The sequence below is a fragment of the Hylobates moloch genome, unplaced genomic scaffold (genome assembly GCF_009828535.3).
Source record: "Hylobates moloch isolate HMO894 unplaced genomic scaffold, HMol_V3 SCAFFOLD_15, whole genome shotgun sequence".
Classification (NCBI taxonomy): domain Eukaryota; kingdom Metazoa; phylum Chordata; class Mammalia; order Primates; family Hylobatidae; genus Hylobates; species Hylobates moloch.
The window spans coordinates 56,507,302-56,531,056 of record NW_026652290.1 but is presented as its reverse complement, the minus strand read 5'-3'; the positions used below and the strand labels follow the sequence as shown (position 1 = coordinate 56,531,056).

The following is a 23,755-nucleotide window of genomic DNA, read 5'->3' as shown; positions in this document are numbered from 1 at the left end:
TATTTAAAATTATACATAATAAAATGGAATATACTCAAACTTTTATTTCTACTGACAAACAATGAAAGAATTACTCACTTAAGAATACACAAGTTAACAGAATGTAGAGTTGGACTTTCATAAACCAATAACTTAGCTAAAACCAATAATGATTTTCTGCAACTGTATAACATTTTTCATTTAAGCTGTTTTACTTTTATGAAATTAGAAAATATACAGAAATCCAAATACATTTCTTTGCAATAAATTAACACAAAGACATGTACACTACACTTGATCTTAACAGTAACACATTACTCTCACAAAGAAGTTATTTTTAAAAATAGCTAGAAATTTGGAGACAAAGGCAAAAAAAAGGAGTAAAATAACTATAAATGTTCATTAATGTTCTTCCACTTCAAAAACTGTCTGACATCAGAGCCAGAAGACTTTCTGCGTCTATCAGTGACTTCCTCTTCATGTGTCATAGAAAGAGTTCAACATGCTTTACAAAATCCATTACATTTTAAGACCATTTCCAATATCTGCTATCATAAATCAAGAAATCCATTTATTCAAGGTTACTTATGGAGAATTAATCACACAGAAAATTTTAACAACTCCTTTTTCAAAAATTAAAGTACTTCACTATACTTGGCATTCCTACACATAATGATATGGATTCAAACACTGAAAGCATTAAGGGCATGTAATTAAAATTCATGGGCTTAGACATTTAAGAAAAGGTTTACTATGTAGTACTCTCTGTAACTAATATTCCAGAAAAATAAACCACAATATAAAAACAATGTAATCTCCTTTGGACTTCTCATCTGCTTAAGTGGCATTATGTAATGTAAGAAGTTGTTCCAAAACACTTGTATGTACTTGATACAGCTCAAAAACATGAAATAAAAAAATCTGAAAAAAATGAGATGAAAAGAACTGTGGACACCATGCATCAGGAACAAAAACTCATGAATTTCTCTATTTGTGATGACTTCTAAAACCTATCTTCCTAATTTGGAAGGCAAATTTACTCAAAAGATAAAAATACACAGGTCAGTTATACAACATTTTCAGCCTTTATTGAGAGTACAGTCATCATGCCAAAATTCATCCATCAACATACAACCTTATTTCCCATCTAAAGTTAATGAGAATGTATTTTATTTTAAATGAGACATAGAGGCAACATGCCAAGAATTAAAGTACAACCATAAAGTTTTAGTTTCACACTTTGAATATCAACAAAGCAGTAATTCCTAAAATCATGAAAACATGATAAAGTATCTATACAGAAAAAAATGAACATTTAAGTCATTTCATGCTTTCTTAATGTCATGTAGTGAAAACAGATGTACCTATAATTTCAGCCTATAGACAGCATACTTCATAAGGTCATTATTCATTTAAAATAGTACAAATGTTTACAAAGAACATTTCACTTAAATTTCACAGCTGCTTATAAAATGGTACTTGCAAGACCTATATAAAGAAATAAGAGTCTCATCAAAAGAGATGGTAAATTATAAATATATAATATATCACAATGTTAAAATCCTCAGTGCAAATCAATAAAGATAATGATCTTTGGAGAGGCAAGTATTTAGTTTTACATATTTACTGTAAATTTACATATTAATAAGAAACACATTTAAACCTTGCCCTGCCACAGAATTATTTTGTGGGGGGGAAAAAAAGATGTACTTTTTGAATATGTGTACATCAACACCAAAAAGTTAACTTTTATTTTTTCCTTTATTGGCAACTTTTGATGCATTTTTCGGTTTTGGTTCCCAGAGGGCATTTTTTACAAATCTTGAAGCTGCACCTCTGTCCAGCTTGCCAGCCTTTTTCTTGTCTGTTATTTCCTTGACTCTGTTCATATATACTCTGATTCTTTCCTTAAAGATAAAAAAGAAAGGCAATAGATTTACTAAGCTACTCGCCACCACTAAATTTTATTATACTGTACACCTCGGTTAAATTCAACATACATGTATTTGTTGCCTATTAAAGTACATGGTGCTAGGAAATGCAAATGAATAGGATAAATATGCTCCCTGCTTGCCTGGAGTTCATAGTCGGAGGGTGGGGAAAGACAGACAAAAAGTCATTTCAGAAGTCTTCTGTTTCCAAAGAGTTAGAATCACACTAAGACATTACTCCAAAAATAAACATCGAATTAAAAGTTTATAGGTAGTTATACATTTTTTAAAAACACCATTAACATAAATCCACATATTAACTGTTTTGTATCTAAAGTAAAAAACCGGAGCTTTCATATACTTGCAAAATACAAATTAAATTCTCCTGAAATTTTTCTAAACAGGAAATACATGAGGTAGTACTTAACTATCTTTTCACATTACCATCTAGTGTAACAATTAAGCAGAATGAAAATACAAATTATTCAATTTTATAATTTTGGTAAGTACATGAAATTTTCTAATAAAATATACAGTTCTAATCAGACTTTACAAGGTGAGAAACATAATATGTTGCTGTACCACTGTGAATTTTCTGAGACAATCAGCATAAATGGCTATCTTACGCTTCAAATGGAGAAATAAAGTTGATGACAGCCATAAAATAGCAGAGTAAAAGACTGATAACTGCTTCAAAACAAGCTTTATTAAAATAATCAACATAGTTAATGCAAAATAATCAACACAGTTAAACATCTTAAAATGTTTTCATTGTGAAAGACTGGCAACTCTGCTCCACTCTCTCTAGTGACGCCCCATTTCTGTCCGAATAAAAAAGCACAGTGCTTATGATGGTGGATACTAGCTGCAGCACACACACACCAATCCTGCCTTGGGGTCTTTGTCCTGCTTATTTCTCTGCCTAGAAGGATATTTCCTCAATTACCCATACGGCCACTTCCTCTCTTCCTTCCAGTCTACTCAAATGTTAACCTTGTCATTGAGGCCCTGACTTCCGCATTTAAAACTGCAGTCCTATCCAAGCACTGCAGTCCCCCTTACCCTACTCTTTTTCTTTGTTCCCATAACTTTCCAACATACTACATATTCATATATATTTCTTATTTGTTTACTTTATTATTTGTCTCCCTCCATTAGATACAGTCTGGTGTCTGCCACAAGGGCAGGGATCAGCATTATTCACAGAGGAATCATCTCACTTGGAAATAATGCCTAGCTCCCAGTAAGCACTCAAATATTTGTTGAATGAGTAAACTGACTTTTCCAATTTGTGATACATATGACAAATAAGTTTCCTATCATACACTAAGTCTGTGATCAATTAGTAACATCTACACAAGGTCAGAAAAGGGGAACAAGTTCTGTAATCCCAGCACTTCGGGAGGCCGAGGCGGGCAGATCACGAGGTCAAGAGATTGAGACCATCCTGGCTAACATGGTGAAACCCAGTCTCTACTAAAAATACAAAAAATTAGCCGGGCGTGGTGGCAGGCGCCTGTAGTCCCAGCTACTCGGAGAGGCTGAGGCAGGAGAATGGCGTGGACCCGGGAGGTGGAGCTTGCAGTGAGCCAAGATTGTGCCACTGCACTCCAGCCTGGGCGACAGACCAAGACTCCGTCTCAATAAAAAAAAAAAAAAAAGAAAAGGGTAACAGGTTCATGCATGCTTTTTATTCATCAACCCTCATCTAGAATATTAATGTACTACTTCAAAAGTAGATTCTGAGGAAGAAAGAAAATAAATGACCTTGTCCTTTCACAAAGACAGTATCAAGTACTCCAAATAACTTCATGTTAATGGAAAAAAGAGAAATTGTATGTAAAGTCTATATTAGGAAGTTGAAAACAGATGATACAAGCCATCATTTTAAAGGTTTAAAGCTGCATCATTGGTCAAACCAAGATCTGCATATCATATTGCTTTATATTTTGCTTTAAATATTTTTCACAATTTTTTTATTTAAAAATTATTTTCCCCCCCAAGAACTTTAAAAGAAGGAAATGTCTTAGACTACATGTTGAAAAACTGAAGACAACAGATCTGGCTTACTCATTTTTAAAAAATAAAGGACCAAGTGCTTTACTAAGTTGTAAATAACATACATATCAACTACCCTAAGACTTGAGAACAAGAATACAATGTCAAGTGTATTTCATATCTATCTTTGCCTTATATTTTATAAACACAAATAATCAATTTATTAATATTCTTATTCATAAAACCAAGTCAAGAAGGTAACCATAAGTTTGATTTCTAATTTTTCTCTTCAAATTGAATGATTTAATTTTTGAAGTCAGCAAAAACTCCAAGATACCAGACCTTATATACTGTACTTATACATCTAAATGGAATACAAAGACAAACCTAGAAGATTTATTACAGGTTGTAAATATGTCTAATGCAGAATTACTGGACAGTACACATACAGCTGGTGCCAAAAAAGCTTTTAGCTTTGTTGCTGAACTGGATTCTTTACTGCTGAGAAAATGAATTAATGGAGGAATTGAAAAGGTGGGAGGGAGAAACTTTCCCGTCTTTGCTAGTAAATCAACTAGAATATACTTTTAAGAACTGTATAGAAGTTTAAAAAAAAAAAAGTAGTTCTAGAGATAAACAGGATTTCAAGAATTTATAAGAAAAATAATATGTAAGTTATAAGTAATTACTAGAATCGTAACATTTTCCCATTCTGAGATTTATATAATATATGGAATACCAATTATCTGAAAAAGGTAAGAGAAAAAAAAACCCAAAGATAATAAGGTCTGGCTCACTTTCATAATTTCATCTCGAATTCTGTTCTCCCTAATTTGTGTGACACAGGTAGTGTGACAAACTTCAGGAATACAACAAACACATAAAATAAATTAAAATCTTACCAATTCCTGTTTTACTGGATGTTCCTTAGGATTAACTCCTTGGGTTGCCAAATAAACTACAAGAGAAAAATTTCATGGAATAAAATGGTGAGTGTATTAATTTAAAACATTCAAATTAAAGAAACTAGTTATTCACAAAAAAGGAAAGTCCTACAAACAAACTTTAAATTATTCAATTTCCATGTAATACTAAATCTATGTGTGGCTCACTGGCATCCAGATTTAAAAATAAATATCTATTAAAAGTGTTATGAAGTATAATTGTATATAAATTGTTAGCATTTTAAAAATAAATCATCTTTCACACAATAAGTAATTTGCTTTCTAATTAATTCCAAAGTAACACACATACCCCAAAACATTGAATTTAATGTGTATGCAGAAACCAAATCCACTTTTGCTTGTTCAAGTGGATCCAACTGTTAAAAAAGAGAGGGAAAGAGAGAAAGTGAGACAGAAAAAAAATACACAAACTTTGAATACCATCTGATAACATTTTAAACTTTTATCAAGTACAATGTATCAAAGAATTTTTTTCACTTCATATAATCCAATAACCAAATGATCTGAAAATAATTTGTAAAAAGAAGTTTTCTTAATGAGTGACTTTTGTCCACAAATTTTCACCTTAGGGTATCATCTTTAGTTAGACAAGGAAAGTGTACAACCCAAGAAAAATTCTTTTGAATTATTTTAATTTCGGGAGTTACGGTCTGGGCTTTGTAAGTCAAACGTAATTTATCAATATAAACATTGTACATGATGCATTTATGTATAAGAAGCAGGCTTAGGCAATACCAAAGATAGAAGAAACATAATGAGATTTGTTTTAGACTGTCAAAGTCAATTTACTGTTTTTGTCCTATAGAGTTTCCAGAAACCCTGATAACATCATTGTAATACTTAAAAGGTCAAAGATAGAGTCTGTCAAAAAGAATACTGTGAGTGCTCCTTTTTTTTCCAAAACCAAGTTAAAAACATAGTTAGGAGGTATTTCCTAAGGCTGGAGTTTTGTTTTGTTTTGTTTCCCCCCTAAAAATACCCAAACACTAATAAAATTGAAATAAAGGGGAAAAGGGGCATAGGTCATTAATCTGTTTCTTCTTCCACATGTTTGATAAAATAGCATTCTGTTTTATGAAATTCATTTTTAGGAAATTACATTTTTAAAATACCTTCTGCAACAACTCATTTCTAGAAACAGACATCATGGTCTTCAGCATCTCATCCACAGCACCAATGGAATTCTCAAACGCTGACAAATACTCGTGAATTTCTACCGGATAGTCTTCATTAATTTCTTCACCTGCCATTACGGCTGACTGGAAAAAATTAAATTCTTTGAATTCGTATTAGAGACAGAGCTTGTTCTTTAGTTTACAAAAAAAAAAAAATCAATAGGTCATACCATGTATTTCAAAGGCACTAGAGTTAAAACCTGAAGACAAATCTTTTTAGAATTTAATTCTAGATTAACTACATTTCCATTTGTCCCCTTCTTAAGTTTCTTAGGGGGCTGTGGAAGAACCAACCGAAGCCCACTAATGCTATACACACCAAACCCTCAACATTTTTCTTTTGTCTTGCTTTGAGATGGGGTCTCCCTCTGTCGCGCAGGATAGTGCAATTACCACTCACTGCAACTTCCGCCTGCTGGGCCCAAGGGATCCTCCCACCTCAGCCTCCTGGGTAGCTGGGACTACAGGCCCATTGCCACCATGCCCAGCTAATTTTTTTGTATTTTTAAAGAACTTTTAAAGAACCAAAGACATGATTACCAAACATGAGATAGCAATAATCAAAATCCTACATTTTAAAAACTCTGTTGAATTAGCAAAGCAATTAAAGTTTGATAAATAGATCACCTAATGATTGCAGAAGAAATGGTAAGCAAAGCACTTTTTTTAGAAAAACATATATTTTAGTCCTTCTAAATATAGGTGTTGATCTAGGAGCATGTTATATTAAACTAAAAAAGTAAAAATCTTAGTTCTAAAATACGTATCACAGAAATCATTTTTCAAGCCTATATATATTTATATTCCTTAAGCTTCTTTAAAATATTAATAAGAAATCCAAAGAGTCCATAAATCATATAAAGCCCATAAGCAGAAAAGAGGAAACTTGGGGGAAATAAACAATATGGTTTTCATTTGTGCTAGTGCATACTCTGACAGCCCATGCTTTAAAAATTCACCTATATCAATGTATTATTAAAGTATCTAAGTCCAAATTTTAGAAGCAATTCCAAGTCATAGGTAACATCTCTAGAATAAAAAAAAAATTTGTATTAACAGAAATACCTCCTTTATCACATAGGTAAGGAGAACAGCATGAATGTGTATGACAGCAAATAGCATAGCAGAATGGAAGTAAAGAGACTTGAGCTTTCTGTCTTGATCACTGACTTTGTCACCTGAGATAAATCACTGAATCTCTCTCGGCCTCGAAGTCCTCATCCATAAAATAAGGTCTAATGATCTGTAAAGTCCCTCATAGTTCTAAATGTTATGATTACTTTTAAGTTTGAAAAGTACTATTTGAATATTTAGTGACAACATATCAACATTTTTTCTGAATGAGTATATTCCACTGAGACATTTGATTTCATTAAAAAAATAAAGTGAAGTCTATCTATTACTACTTGAGTTGTGAAGTTACTATCCAACTACTGTGCAACCAGCAATTAAGGCAATAAGAAAACAAAACTACACAGAAAAGAACTGATTTCCAATTTCAAAAGGTTAACTGAAAATATGCATTTGCCTCTCATCCTTCCCCAAATCCCTACAATATGACAGAAGAAATAGAAAAACATGAAAATAAAAATGCTGGAAACCAAGAAAAGCACAGTTCTACCAGCAGACTTCAACAGTAGAAACTGTGTAAGCTAAAGAGCAAATTGGGCTGGACACGGTGGCTCACGCTATAATCCCAGCACTTTTGGGAGGCTGAGGCAGGCGGATCACCTGAGGTCAGGAGTTCGAGACCAGCCCAGCCAACATGGTGAAACCCTGCCTCTACTAAAAATACAAAAATTAGCCAGGCGTGGTGGCGCACGCCTGTAATCCCAGCTACCTGGGAGTCTGAGGCAGGAGAACTGCTTGAACCTGGGAGGCGGAGGTTGCAGTGAGCCAAGATTATGCCACTACACTCCAGCCTGGGCAACAGAGTTAGACTGCCTCTCAAAAAAAAAAAAAAAAAAAAAAAAAAGAGCAAATGGGATCAGACTGCAAACAGGAAACAAAGCCAAGAAACCTTACAAACAAAAGAGTAAGAATTTAGAAAGAACCCCAAGAACAGAGCCATAAGCGCTGAAAATAGCTAACCTAATCTCCAGATCTGTGAAAGGATAGCTCCAGCATTTATTGCCTAGATAAAGGTATAAGTATAGGGATATACTGCAAAGAAGACTTGGTATTTCCTCACTTTATGTAGAATTTTGAACCAATAAATTTGAAAATGTAAATGAAAAGAATGATGTTCTTGGGAAGATATCAATTACCGAAACTAAAAAGAAGTACATAAACCATACAGATCATTAACCACAGAAAAAGAATTACACAGTAGTCAAAGACCTACCCTACAAAGAGGCTCTAGTCCTAGATTTTATAGGTAATTTCTTTCAAACCTTCAAGAAACAGTTAACTCCTATGGTATTTAGCTGTTTAAGAACACAGAGAAAGATGGAAAACCTTTTTCATAACATACACAAAAATAAACTCCAAATGAATTAAAAATGTAAATGTATAAACATATTAGATTATATCAAATATTTATATCATCTAAATGAAACCTAAATGCTATAAAAGGAAATGGCTGACAAACTTAACTACATAAAAACTTTTTGAAAAGTCGTACATGGTAAAAGGATACCATAAGCAAAGTTAAAAGGCAAGAGACAGCCAGGAGAAAGTATCTGACAAAATATCACAAAGAATTAGATAGACTAAATAAATAGCTCCTAGAAAGCAATAAAACTAATTAAAATAATGAAGATATCATCACCTATCAGATTGGCAATAATTTTAAAGATTAAGAATGTTCAGTGTTAGAAAGGGTATACACTGAAAGTGGAATATAAATTGGTACAGGTTTTTAAAATGCACATACCCTTTGACTCAGGAAATCCTTACAAGAATCTAGCCTATAAAAATCCTTGCACATATGCATATAAATTAAAATGTCCTCCTCAAACTTGTCTCTGAACTTCCTCCAGTTTGTCGTGTATCAAATTGTCCCTCTGCTGGATTATTACCCGTAAGTTTAAATGTTTTATTTCTCCATCTAAGAAAGAAACCAAAAGAAAAAAAAAAAAAATCTTGACTTCATATCACCCCCCAGCTAAGGCCCCATTTTCTCTTTTACAACAAACTCCTCAAAAGAGGTCCTTATACTAAGTCTCTAATTCCTCTCCTTCTATCCTTTCTCAAATCTCCTACAAACATACGATCTTACTTTTCTCTCAAAATTGCACTTGGCAAGGTCACCCACACTGCCACATGGTTAAATTCAATGGTCAATTCTCAGTTCTCCTTCAGTGACACTGTTGACTCCCTTCTCTTGGTTTTCTTGGTTTCCTTTCTATCTCACTGGCTCCTTTCTTGGTCTCTTCGATGCATCCTTCTCACATCCTCAGCCCCTTAACCAAGCTTGAAGTGCCCAGAGGCTAGTCCTGACTCTCTTCTCTAATTTACTCCTAGGTGAACTGAGGGTTTTAAATTGCTTTAGTAAACTGAAGACTCCAACATTTGTTTCTCCAACCCTGACCTCTCCATTGAACTTCATAGTTACATTTCCAGCTGCATATTCAATATCTCTGGTTGGATGTCTAATAAATTCTCAAACGGAACCTGCCCAAAGCCAAACTCCTAACCTTGCCTACTGCAGTTTTCATCATTTCATTTCACAGCAACTTCAACTTTCCAATTGTTCAGTCCCAAAATTTCAGAGTGATCCTTGACTACTCTCTCTCACTTCATCTTTAATACACACCCAGAATCTAGCCATGTCCTACCACCTCTACTGCTACTATCCTGGTCCAAACCACCATCAAACCATGCCCGAATGCCTTCCTAAATAGCCTTCTTGCTTCTGGCCAAAGTCTATTATCAAGAATACAGAGAGACCATTCAAAATGTAAATCAGATTATGCCATGCTTCTGCTCAGAAACTTCCAAAGGCTTGCCACCTCCTTCAAAATAAGACAAAAATCCTTACAGTGGGCCCGGCATGGTGGCTCATGCCTGTAAACCCAGCATTTTGGGCAGCCAAGGCAGGAGGACAGCTTGAGCCTAGGAGTTCGAGACCAACCTGGGCAACATGGCAAGACCCCATATCTATAATTAAAATACATATTTAAAGGCTGGGTGCGGTGGCTTATGCCTGTAATCCCAGCACTTTGGGAGGTCAAGGTGGAAGGACTGTTTGAGCCTAGGAGTTCAAGACCAGCTTGGGCAACACAGCGAGACCCCAACTCTATTTTTTTTTTTTTTTTTTGAGACGGAGTCTTGCTCTGTCGCCCAGGCTGGAGTGCAGTGGCGCAATCTCGGCTCACTGCAAGCTCTGCCTCCCGGGTTCACGCCATTCTCCTGCCTCAGCCTCTCCGAGTAGCTGGGACTACAGGCGCCCGCCACCACGCCCGGCTAATTTTTTTGTAGCGCCCGCCACTACGCCCGGCTAATTTTTTTGTATTTTTAGTAGAGACGGAGTTTCACCGTGGTCTCGATCTCCTGACCTCGTGATCCGCCCGCCTCGGCCTCCCAGAGTGCTGGGATTACAAGCGTGAGCCACCGCGCCCGGCCCCAACTCTATTTTTAAAATTAAAAAATATATATATTTATCTTTTAAAAATCCTTACAGTGGGTTCAAAAAGCTCAACACAATTTGCCCTGACTCCCCATCACCTTCTGTGACTTCACCTCCCACTCTCCCTTGCTTATTTCACTCCCAGCCACATTGTTCTTCCCCCATGACATCAGGCACATACCTACCTCCCTTTGGGCTTCTCTCCTTCCTAGAATACTCTATTCCTCTCTTCCTCCCTTACCAACACCTTCAGAACTCATTATGTTACCTTCACCAGATCTCTACTCAAATGTCATCTATTGGTAGATCACTCTTAACCACCCCATTTTAAAATGCACACCCCTCCCCCTCACTCCCTATCTCCTCCCCGACCTTACATTCCTCAATATCAACTAACATATATTTATTTGTTGACAGTCTACCGCCAAAAGGCAACTACATGGGAGCAGGAATTTTTGTGATCTGTTCACAATCACTGCCTGACAGTCAATAAACGTTTGTTGAAATAAACTATAACAAAATATTGGAAATAATCTAGATAGTCATCGACTGGGAAACAGTTAAATGAATTACACCATATTCATCCTTGAGAAAATTACATGTCTTTTAAAAATAAAGAAGTAAATCTATATATAGTGACACACAATGAGAAGGAAAAAGTCAGAGAACAGAGAACATTGTATATAACACATAATGTGCCTAATATATGCCATTTGGTTTTTTTTTTTTTAAACTGTATATACATACATGTAGAAAAAGGTCTGGAAAGAACATACAAAAAATATACATTTTCTCTGAAAAGAGACAAGGATTAGGGAACAGGTTCAAAGCAGACTCATTTTTTTAACTCTTCATTCTTCATTGTTTACATTTTATTTCAAAAAGCACATATTAAATTTTTAATAAAAACACTTAAATAAGGCACTTAAAGTATTTTAGCTCTTAACAAATACTGTACGTATTTTTAAAAAACACAAAAAGGTCTTTATTTAAATGTGAATTTTTTCATCAAATTTTCCTATTAGAAAATATTTCCTTTCTTCAGAAGAACATAGTAGAGATTTTTCCTGCAATTATTCCCTGTCCCTAAGCCCCAATAAACAAGCAGTTATTTATTGTTAGAACAGGTTAGGGTGAACACTGAAAGCAAGGTAGTAAGTAAGAATAACTGCCCTCATTAAATCTGAACTGAGCCACTTGCCTTTTCCCTAACTAAAAAAATAAAGGCAAGGGGGACTAAAAAATAAAGCCTCTTCTATTATGAGAAATTCCTCCTAATTCAAGTGATTTCTACTAACATTTTATATAGGCAGTTGCTGAGTATTTATTCCTTCCACAGAAAAAGTGCAGAAATTTCCCTCTGTCCCCTTAGCTACTCTGACCCCAGGATCAAGCAGTGACTCTACGGTATCAGCAGCAAACACTTGAATAGCACTGATTATGTGTCAGGCACTACTCTAAGCATTCCACATACACTTGTTCATCTAAACCTCACAGATGAAGAAATTGAGCCACAATGAAGTTAAAGAACATGCCTAAAGTTGTACATGTTAAAATTTCCAAAGAAGAAAAGAACTCACCCAGCTCTGCTCCTCACCCTCCTCCCGGGTTCTATAGGTACTCCTTGCCCTTCCACATACTCCTTCTAAAACACTGGCTGCAGAGGTAGAGACAGACGGAGAGGGCGTGAGAAAACTTGCTTCTCTTCACCACTCAGTAAGGTGTGGCTGAGACTAAAGACCTGGGTTGAGGGGATGCTGCCCAGTAACCCTAACAGATGTTACTGCCACTCAGTCCTTCCTCCCACTGGTTATACAGAAGCTAAAGTACCAATAGGAGAAAAGAAGAGTGCACAGCATCACATACAGAACTGAAGTCATCAGCTACCTCTTTCCTTTAATTCTCCACTTCAGGGTGGCCAATCCAGGCAGAAACCTGGGAGGCACCCCAAATCCAATCAGTCCTGTCAATATGGCTTCCTTAATCTCCTTACACCACAAGCTTTCCTCTATTCTCACTGACTAGATTATTTCAACAGCCTTTGAGTAGTGTCCCTATTATCAATTTTTCTCCACTCCCAGTTTTAGAATACTACAAAATATGCTTTAAATAGTCTGGTCATGGTACTCCTCTGTTTAAAATTCTGCAACAGTTCCCTACCACATGGAAGATAGCTCCAAACCCCTCAGCACAGATGCAAAGCCCATTATGATGTGGCCCTTGCTTGTCTGCCTAACCTCATCTTTCATGGCTCCCCTCTTCCAATCCTAGAGCTGTGGCCATGATGGCAGTTTTCCCAATATGCCATGCTCTTTCACTCTCAACTTTCACCTGTGTGATCCTCTAAGCCTGAAATGCCCTTCCAACTCCACTTTTTTCAAATGCTGCTTATCTTTGGAGGTAAAAATTAGGTTTCAGTTCGGCCAATGAAGACTTCTCTGCATGCTCTCCTTCTATGCTCTCTGTCTGGACAAATATAACAGCTATAAGCTGTCATGTCATTTAAAACACTATCTCTTAATGTATTTTTATTTACTTGACTTCTCCTTTGACTACAAGCTCCTTGAGGGGCTATGTCATGTTCATGTTGTATCCCCAGTGGCTGACACACAAGGTGACTGTATCTCTCAATTTGCCCAAGACAGTTCCACCTTATGCCTGTTGTTTCAGCTTGCCATCAACTCAGTTCCTTTCTTTCTCAGAAGTCCCAGTTTGAACAAAAAATTATATGGCTACCCTAAACAATGTAAGTTCTCTGACCCTTATTACCGCTTCCCACCCTATTTAGCTGGAGAACAGGAGCATCAGAGGAGTTACCCTTTGCACCAGTCAGGTTTCAACTAGAGAAGCAGAACCAGTAGGAGATACATATTAAGAGAGTTATGGCAAGAAACTGGTTTACATAGGGCAGACTATCAAGGAAGGAACTCATGCTGGAACTCTTGGCTACTAGCTGAAACTGCTGTCTACAAGTGGAATTTCTTCTTTTTTGTCAGGGAAACCTCAGCTCTGCTTCTAAAGCCTTTCAGCTGATTGAATCAGGCCCACCCAGATGATCTAGAATAATCTCCCTTACTTAATTGATTATAGATTTTAATCATAGCTTCAAAATACTTTCACAGCAACACCTACATTCATGTTTGACTGAATATCTAGGGGCTACAGCCAAACCAAGGTGAAACATTAAAAAGACAATCACAGCGAGGCACCATGGCTCACACCTGTAATTCCAACACTTTGGGAGACTGACAGGAGGATCACTTGAGCCCAGGAGTTCAAGATCAACCTGGGAAACACAGACAGACTCATCTCTAAAAAAGAAAATATTTTTAATTAGCTGGGCATGATGGCATGCACCTGTAGTCCTAGCTACTCAGGAGGCTGAGGTGAAGAATCACTTGAGTCTAGGAGTTCGAGGCTGCAGTAAGTTATGATTACACTACTGCACTCTAGCCTGGGCAACAGAGCAAGGCCCACATCCTTTTTTTTTTTTTTTTTTAAAGTCTATTACACTAAGATGCATTCCTGGCATCACAAATATTGTTGCTCTGACAATACTTTCCTACAACAAGCTTGTTATTTTCATTATCAGGTTCCCAAGTAACAGAACTAGACTTCAAATTCTAGCTAACAAATGTGGAAGAAATGACAACTTAAAAAAGAATCATGACTTTGCAACACCTAATGAAATTACAGGTTTAGGCAATGACCACCAACAGATCACTAAAAGTAGGTGAAATGCACATATTATGAACCTCCTGATGTGAGGCAATATAACATACACAGCACCATCTGCAAAGCATTCCCAACTCCCAAAAAGGCTGAATCTGAACAATTAAGCCTACAGAGCTAACTTCCATTTTATAGGAAATACAAAGGATAGCGGAACAAATTAACACCACAGGAAAGTAAACAAATATGGAGTGAGAAATACAGTACCCTACAGGACAACTGACCAGGTTTCTATAACAAGTCAATGGCATGAAGCAAAAAAAAAAAAAAAAAAAAGTGGGGGAAGAAAGAGGAAGAAGAGATTTAAGAGATGTAACAACCAAATGAAATACATAGACCTTGTTTGGATCTTGATTCAAATATACCAAGTGTAAAAAGATAGTTCTGTGAGAAAGAAATCTGAACATGGACAAAGTATTAGATGACACCAACAAATTATTGATAATTCTGTCATCTATGATAATAGCAATACAGTTATATAAGAAAATTTCCCTGTCTTTTGAGGATGCACACTGAAGTATAGAGGGGTAAAATTATGTAACATTTTGAATTTGCTTAAAAAAAGTAGCCTCCACAAATTATTACAACTTTGAGAGCAAAGATAAGAACCTATGTACATTATTTCTATAGTGAAATTAGATGGCTAACTCACAAACTAGCTTTTAGAATACAACTCAGTTCATATATAGGAGAATAACTAAAGAGAAGGTGTCGTCTAGAATATTTAAGCAGCTCCATTACATCTCATTTCAATTCCAAATATAACTGGGATGAGGGAGAGGAAGGTTACTGGATGCTCACTACATCTGTGATAGTTGCTGAACATATAGTCTCAAATGAAGTTTGTATTACTAACATTTCCAACAAAAGGCTCACATTCTAGAGTGTCTATTTATTTCAAGAGTATCACAAATTCCTTTTTTTTTTTTTTTTTTGAGACAGAGTCTTGCTCTCTCGCCCAAGCTGGAGTGCAGTGGCTCAATCTCAGCTCAATGCGACCTCTGCCTCCCAAGTTCAAGCAATTCTCCTGCCTTTTACAGGCGCATGCCACCATGCCCAGCTAATTTTTGTATTTTTTTAGGAGAGACGGGGTTTCATCATGTTGGCCAGGCTGTCTTGAAATCCTGACCTTGTGATCTGCCCACCTAAGCCTCCCAAAGTGCTGGAATTACAGGTGTGAGCCATCCAGCCCAGCAAATTTCTTCTTTTAAAAAAAATCCTAATTTCTTGTATTTTTACCTGGCCCTTAAAAATGTAGGCAAAATAAACAAATAAACAAATACCCAAGACTAATGTCAAATAAAAAACTACAAAAAGACATACGCAACACAAAGATTTTTTTAAAACCTCTATGAATCAATTTAACAATAACAAAAAAAGTACACACAACCCAAAAGAAAAATGGGCAAAGAAAATCAACAGTTCACAAATAATCCAGATGACCAATAAGCATAAAGAAAGCTATTCAGCCTTACTGATAATTAAGGAAACATAAATCGCTAAAATATGATGCCATTTTCATCTGTCAAACAGGCAAAAATTAAAGAGATTAATAGCACTAAAATGGACAAAGGTGAGCTAAGAACAGCCTCCTATTCACTATTAGGGTATAAATTAGTTTAGCATTTTTGTGAGGTAATCTGCACTATGCTTCGAAATCACATATGTACCCGTGCTTTGACCTTGCAATTTTACTTCTCAAAGTATATTTTAACACAAGATAATGTTTAAGGACTTCCACTGCAATGATCTTTAAAACAGTAAACTTTAAAACAGAACAACCCACACATTCATTATTAGAACCTGGTTAAATAAATTATGATATGCCCTCCTATTAAAATACTCTGCGGTAGTGAAAAGGTATGAGGTACAGCTTAGCAAGATTGCTAAGATATATTAAGTAAACAAAAGTAGAAGAACAGCATGTATAATACATCCTATTTATTTATTTGAGACAAAGTTTCATTCTTGTTGCCCAGGCTGGAGTGCAGTGGTACAATCTCAACTCACTGCAACCTCCCCTACTGGGTTCAAGTGATTCTCCTGCCTCAGCCTCCCAAGTAGCTGGGATTACAGGCGTCCACCACCACGCCTCAATATTTTTTTTTTGTATTTTTAGTAGAGATGAGGTTTCACCATGTTGGCCAGGCTGGTCTCAAACTCCTGATCTCAGGTGATCTGCCCGCCTCAGCCTCCCACAGTGCTGGGATTAGAGGTGTGAGCCACCATGCCCAGCCCATCCCATTTATTTTGAAGAAAAAGAGATATATGAGTGTGGAGGCATATTTCTATGGTATATGCATGTAAGTTTTCTTAAAGGATCCAAAAGAAGCTGTTTACTGTGGTCACCTCTGGGAAACAAAAAGCAAGAAAGTGAGGAAGTACATTTTGTTACATTCTCTGAATTATAATTTTTAAAGAATAAAATATGTAACATTATAATAATACTTAAGTTTATAAATAAAAACTTCAATCATCTCAAATTTTGAAATTTACTTTATTCTCAAACATACCAGATAAAAATGTCATTTCCCCCTACTTAGCAGCAACAATTAAACCTACATTCTTTACCACTGTTACATTCAAAGAACCATATAAATGTTTTCTAAACCTAAACTGTCTAGCCACCAGGTGGCTATTTTCCTCTATTCTCATGGTACAAAAGCCTCCTCTGGCCTGCTTGCTACATGGCCATACCTCCCAGTCAACTGGTTTAAAGATGCTTTTGCAAGTTCTCATCTTCTCTTTCTGCCCCCTAGCCAACCATTCTAGCTCTAGGCCTACTGAACATTCATTCCTAATGAAATTCACAAAAGACATAAATTAATGCTACCCAACCTCAACAGGTCCTCTGTCAGTTGCCTGACAGTTCCTTTATTTATCCCTGATACCTCCTCAGCACTTATTGCACAATGTCATGTAAATGAATAATATTTACTGAGCATTTACCACATGCCAGACACTAAGGACTCTCTTATTCAATAGATATTTAATTAGCCTCTATGATAGGCAGCCCTGATACTTGGAAGATAATAGTGAGCAAAAACTTGCCTGCTGTGCACTTACTGTTTAGTGTGGATGATAGACATTAATCAAAGAATCACAGAAATATAAAATTACAACAGTAGTATGAATAAATAAATCGTGCTATGAGACTATAAACTAGTGGACATGACTTAATCTGAGGGAAGACAGAATGCTTCCTGAAGAAAGCACTCGATGACAGAGATGAGTTAAGCAGACAAAAACTGTAGTGCGGATGGAGAGAGTTCTCACAACTCTACGACTGGGCACTAATACTAGCTTCACTTTACAGATGGCACAACAGAAACAGGTCACAGGGCTGATAAGTGGTAAAGCTCGGCAGAATGGAACTCAAATCGAATGGAGGAGGAACATCCCTCACAAATCCCAACAGTGGATTTGTGTGGGATGCTCTCTGGACAAAATCTTTAATACAACATATAAGGTTTGTTCCTCCCTGAAAGTCTATTCCTCTAACCCTTCCAGCCTTAACTCCCATCTTTACTCTATTCCCCAACATCACACTCAACTTCTGTTCCTGTCACTACTCCACATGACTAGAATCTCCAATTTCCTTAGCAACGTTCAGTAGGCCTGGCTACCAAACATGGGGCATTAGCAAGTGGCCACAGAGGAAAGAGGACTGGCAAATGCATCTTTAAAACAGCTAACTGGGAGATGTGACCATGAAGGAAGGGAATTGAGGTCCTGTCATAGTTCTTTCCCTCTACTTGGAATACCCGTGTTCCTCTGTTTTGCACTGCTATGCAGGAACACCTGAGGCTGGGTAATTTATAAAGAGGTTAGATTTGGCTCCCAGTTCTGCAGGCTACACAAGAAGCATAGTGCCAGCATCTGCTTTTGGTGAGATAAAGGGGGAGCAGACATGTGACATTGCAGGAGAAGTGGCAAGAGAAAGAGGAACTTCCATGCTCTTTTAAACAACCGACTCTGGGAGTGAACCAATAAGAACTCAACTCATTACCTCAAGGACAAACCAAGGTATTCAATCTGCCTCCATGACCCAAATATCTCCCACTAGGCCTACCTCCAACACTGGAAGTGACATTTCAACAAGAGATTTGGAAGGGACACACACCCAAATCTTATCAACCTCCTCTTCGTAACAGTCTCCATTTTCTTGGCCTAGTGAAACTTATCAATCCTTTAAAACCTACATCAAATGCTCCCTCCTCTATAAAGGTGTCCATACCTCCCAAACAAAGGTAGTCTCTTCTTCCTCTTTGCTCCCAAGGTTCTCTGAACATAACTGTAATACAGTTATCACACTGGTGTGTAACTATCTGCTTGACTTAACGTTATCACATATCTATCAATAACACTCCTGAAGTTCTTGATAAATCCAAAGGTGTCAATCCTCATTTCACCTGATCCATCAGCTGCACCTGACAAAACTGAACATTCTACTCTACTCTAAATTCTACAACACCAGACTCAAAATTGTCCTTGTCTCTCACTGGCTGCTCAGTCTGTCTCATTTGGTGGTTATTCCTCATTTTCCCAACTTGTTAATGTTAAAATGCCTAAGGACTCAGGCCTTGTGCCCCTTCTCTTTTCTGTCTACATTTACTCCTTTAACGACTGTCTCCGGTCTCACAACTTTAAATACCATCTGTTCACTGACAACTCCCAAATGTCTGTTTCCAGCAATGACCACTCTGAAGTCCAGAATGAACATATTCAACTGCCTACTCAACATCTCCACTTAGATGACTAACAGACATCACAAACTTATCATGTCCTTAACTGAACTCGGAATCTTCCCACAAACCTGCCCCTCCCACAGTTCTCTACTTCTCAGTTAATGGCAATTCCATTCTTCTAGTTGCTCAAGCCCCAAACTTTGACAATAACCTTATTCTTACAATTCACTTTCAATCTGTAAGCAATTCTGTTTGCTTTTCCTAGAAAATACATCTAAAATTAAACTGCTTCTCCACCTTCACTTCTTTCCAGCCAGTTAAGATGTTATCATCTCATCTGAACCACACCTCCGTGATTAGTCTCCTGGTTTTCACCTACCCCACCCCACAACAAACTATTCTTAAACACAGCAGCCAGAGAAAATTCTATTAAAACGTAAGTCAGGCAATGGCTGACGCCTGTAATCCCAGCACTTTAGGAAGCCGAGACAGGCGGATCACCTGAGGTCTGGAGTTCGAGACCAGCCTGGCCAACATGGTGAAACCCTAACTCTACTAAAAATACCCTAACTCTACTAAAAAAAAAAAACCCTAACTCTACTAAAAAATTAGCTGGGCATGGCGACGGGTGCCTGTAATCCCAGCTACTCCGGAGGCTTGAGGCAGGAGAATCGTTGGAACCCAGGAGGCGGAGGTTGCAGTGAGTTTATGCCACTGCACTCCAGCCTGGGCAACAGAGTGAGACTCCAAAAGAAAAGAGGGGCAAGGTGGAGTGGGGCAGGGTGGGCCAGGGAAGGGCAGGGCAGGGAAGGAAACAAAAGAAAACAAAAGACAATAAAGTAAGGTAAAATAAAATAAAATAAAACAAACCTAAGTCAGATCATGTCACTCCTCTGCTCTTACCTTTCCATTGGTTATTTACTCACTGGGCTATTGCTCAAGGCAAGATTCATGTCGAGGCACATTTTGAACTCCACATCACTAACATAATGTCTTGTCATGTATTAGGTAGTTAGCAACTATTTGTTTACTAACTAAAACCAATCAAAGTAACCTAAGACCTAAATTTGGAAACTCTTAATATCAGATTACAGTTTGAGCTTACAGATACTAGAAAGTCACCACATGGATCTAAACAAACATATGATAACGTACATTCCAGGGCTCTTCCCATCTCTACACCAAATAATTATACAGTTATGAACTAAGCCAGAGAACAAATCCAACATGATTGTTTTTTGGAACTTGGGAGCCATCTGCTGTTGTTGCACCACAATTCTATTACTGTAATGAATTACTGTAATGACTTTTTTGCACTGCATTATCTTAGGAGAAAATAACAATGAAATGTACACACAAGTTCTCAATAAATATTGCTGTCTTGGACAAACAGTGACTCCATGTTAGTGTTGTCTGTAACTCTCCTTCAGTCCCACAGTACAATCCCTGAGTAAATATACTTCTTCCTTTTCTAAAAAATATAATAACATCTAAAAATAAATTTATCCCAAAGTCTAATAGGAGAGTACATAAATTACGAGGATATTGCTCAAGATCGAGATGAACAATTACATTAAATTTACTTCTATTCAATGTTTAATTCAAAGCATTTCCAAAATTACAGCAATCAAGCAGCAAAATTACCTTCCAAAACATATGGAAGCTGCTTATTAAGTTGCTTATTACAATTATCTCATTTCTGAAATAACAGTATATAGGGTTGTTGCATAGATTAAATAAATTAGATAAAAGCCATTAGAACGGGGCCTGGCTCAGTTAGCACTCAATACATTACATAGTATTTTACTAAAAGTGAAAATTATCAAATACTCTGATCCAATGTGAACTATTCAGAGCCATGCTTGAGCTATTTAGAGTCAACTCTTTGGAAACAGTAGCTGAGATAATACATATGAAGAGCCATTTGAAAAGGTAAAAGCAGTTAAGAAAAAAATTACATTACTTCTGAACTGTGATACATACAACACAGCTAACTGAAGGCAGCTGTAATATCTTTTGACTGAGAATTTTATTTTGAAAAACGTTATTCACACTTGTCATTATCTTTCCACAAAACAACGAGTTCTATCACTTCCACCAAACACAAACATTTCTCTGTACTTCAATAGGGCTAATCTGTTGTTTTTGAATCAAAAATACAGGGTTAAATAACTAAAAGTATAACTGGATTGTTTGTAACACAAAGGATAAGTGCCTGAAAGGATGGACACCCCATTTTCCATGAGATTCTTACACACTGCATGCCTGTATCAAAACATCTCGTGTACCCCATAAATATATACACCTATGTACCCACAAAATTTTTAAATTTAATTTTTAAAAAAATCACGGTTAAGTCTTGGTTCAGTCTACCATCAGACAGTCCTAATAGGTTAATAAGTGGATAGCAAACATCTCATGGTGACAAATACATCTTTATCAAGCCAAAACTGAATTGTAGTCAGCAAACATGAAGACATTAAAGCTATTTTGAAACAAGTTTGAGTCACACTGAACTTGTCCGGGTCATCAAGAAAAACTACTCTCTTGGATTACCCACTACAGATTTTAGCTAAAGGTCGAAATTAGCCCACTATCTCAGACGGGCTAACACTGCAGCAGCAGGCAGTCTGTGAATGTGAATGATAAACGGAGCTAACACAGTAAAGTTACTCCCCTAGACGTTCACTTTAGCCTCTCTCCTTAAGCAAGATTGAAGACAGCTGAAAATTGTGAAGACTTCAATGTTTTTTGATTTTTGTTTTTAATGTCTTCGTCTTCCAAGATTTGAGAAGGGGGTGGTTAACAAACGAAGAAAGAGAGACCGGAGCAAGAGAGAGAAATGAGGGGCCAGGGTAAGCCAAAGCCTGCAAGCAGCCCCAAAACAAGCGGAAGTGGGGGGACGTGCAACAATGCTGCCCCAACGAAGAGCTGTGAGAGACTGCATTCCTGGAAGGGTACGCAGCCAAACTCCGATTCTCTGTCTGCCCAGAGGATGACAGAGGAATCCCAGGAGAGGAAAAGCGGAGTTAAACAGGAGCAGGAGAAAAACTGAAACTACACCTTTGAAAAATACCTCAGGGCCTTCAACTTCAGTCTCCGGAAAGCGGTCGGGCCACGATGACGACAATGACGCGCCGGCTCTGCCCGCGCCACGAGCGGCGCTTTCCGATGATCTCACGCTGCTCGCCACGCCCCCTTCCCCCTTGTCTTCTCTGAAGGCAAATCTCATCTTGAGCAGCTGAGACCCATGTTGTGGGAGAGGATTGCAGCGGCACTCTGGGAACGTCTGTCTACGTTTGTACCCGACCAACACTCACCCCAAATACAGGCTGAGTGTATTTAACCAGGAAAAAGATCTTAGTTACCGAAACTTTGTTCGGGTTTTTACTTTCCCAGAAGCTTTTTCCGGGGCCCTCATTCTTACTACCCTTTTATTGTCTGCCTCTAGATGAGCCTCTTAGAGCAGCTTCCCAGATTATCCATGGGGAAGAACAGGTTCTTTATTAGATTATCCGTGGGGAAGAATGGGTTCTTTATTTTTCCAATCTGTCAGTAAAAGGTACTCCTATAAAATACAGTAAAAATGAATTAGTAGAAAAATGGTGAAAATATGTGCAAAATACGAGCCCAAATTTTTTATTAGTTTGAAGTAAATGTAAAATTGCATTTCAATGTATGCAATCAGAACAAACATAATAGAAAATAAAGTCATTAACAGAAACTGTACATATTGTTCATTGAAAGTGTAGTATAAGCGATTGAGCATTGTCTTAACATTTGTAACTTGTCATTCCACAGTCGTAATTTGATAAAAAGTTATGCATGAAACAGTTGTCCATATATTAAATGCATGTAAAAGCATTTTGAACAAGCACCATATATGTAATATTTAAAGTTCTGGGGGAGGTTCCAAGATGGCTGAATAGGAACAGCTCCAGTCTACAGCTCCCAGCATAAGCGACCCAGAAGACGGGTGATTTCTGCATTTCCAACTGAGGTACCAAGTTCATCTCACTGGGGCTTCTCAGACACTGGGTAGCACAAGGGATCAGGGAATTCCCTTTCCTGGCAAAGGGAAGCCATGATAGACGGTACCTGGAAAATTGGGACACTCCCACCCTAATACTGTGCTTTTCCAATGGTCTTAGCAAACGGCACACCAGGAGATTATATCCCGTGACTGGCTCAGAGGGTCCCACGCCCATGGAGCCTCACTCACTGCTAGCACAGCAGTCTGAGATCCCACTGCAAGGCAGCAGCAAGGCTGGGGGAGGGGCGTCTGCCATTGCTGAGGCTTGAGTACATAAACAAAGTGGCCAGGAAGCTTGAACTGAGTGGAGCCCATCGCAGCTCAAGGAGATCTGCCTGCCTCTGTAGACTCCACCTCTGGGGGCAAGGCATAGCTGAACAAAAGGCAGCAGAAACTTCTGCAGACTTAAACATCCCTGTCTGACAGCTTTGAAGAGAGTAGTGCTTCTCCCAGCATGGAGTTTGAGATCTGAGAATGGACAGATTGCCTCCTCAAGTGGGTCCCCGACCCCTGAGTAGCCTAATTGGGAGACACTTCCCAGTAGGGGCCAACTGACACCTCATAGAGCTGAGTGCCCTTCTGAGATGAAGCTTCCAGAGAAAGGATCAGGCAGCAACATTTGCCATTCTGCAATATTTGCTGTTCTGCAGCCTCCGCTGGTGATACCCAGGCAAACAGGGTCTG

The 23,755-nt window shown here is 37.6% G+C and overlaps 1 protein-coding gene across 5 annotated transcripts; it reads right to left on the bottom strand.

The window, feature by feature from the left end:
- Nucleotides 1-24: 24 nt before the first annotated feature.
- C1D (C1D nuclear receptor corepressor) lies at nucleotides 25-22,197 on the bottom strand. Of its 5 annotated transcripts, none has more exons than XM_032177321.2 (6): nucleotides 22,102-22,161; nucleotides 12,199-12,275; nucleotides 5,986-6,132; nucleotides 5,163-5,229; nucleotides 4,811-4,866; nucleotides 25-1,886 (listed from the first exon to the last, which is right to left on the bottom strand). In XM_032177321.2, the coding sequence occupies exons 3-6, from the start codon at nucleotides 6,121-6,123 to the stop codon at nucleotides 1,722-1,724; spliced, it is 426 nt and encodes a 141-aa protein (XP_032033212.1). In that variant the 5' UTR covers nucleotides 6,124-6,132; nucleotides 12,199-12,275; nucleotides 22,102-22,161; the 3' UTR covers nucleotides 25-1,721. The 5 variants fall into 5 exon arrangements, with proteins under 5 accessions (XP_032033212.1, XP_032033213.1, XP_032033211.1 ...); XM_032177322.2 differs by having other exon boundaries at nucleotides 22,115-22,161; XM_058428875.1 differs by lacking the exon at nucleotides 22,102-22,161 and adding an exon at nucleotides 12,506-12,738 and having other exon boundaries at nucleotides 1,046-1,886.
- Nucleotides 22,198-23,755: the final 1,558 nt, after the last annotated feature.

Bases quoted from the DNA above. Each gene is read 5' to 3' on its own strand.
- C1D (XM_032177320.2), bottom strand. From the start codon at position 6,123: ATGGCAGGTGAAGAAATTAATGAAGACTATCCGGTAGAAATTCACGAG. The intron at 4,867-5,162 runs GTATGTGTGTTA...TTTCTCTTGTAG, and splicing joins ATTAAATTCAATGTTTTGGG to TTTATTTGGCAACCCAAGGA. The intron at 1,887-4,810 runs GTAAGATTTTAA...TTTATCTTTAAG, and splicing joins ATCCAGTAAAACAGGAATTG to GAAAGAATCAGAGTATATAT.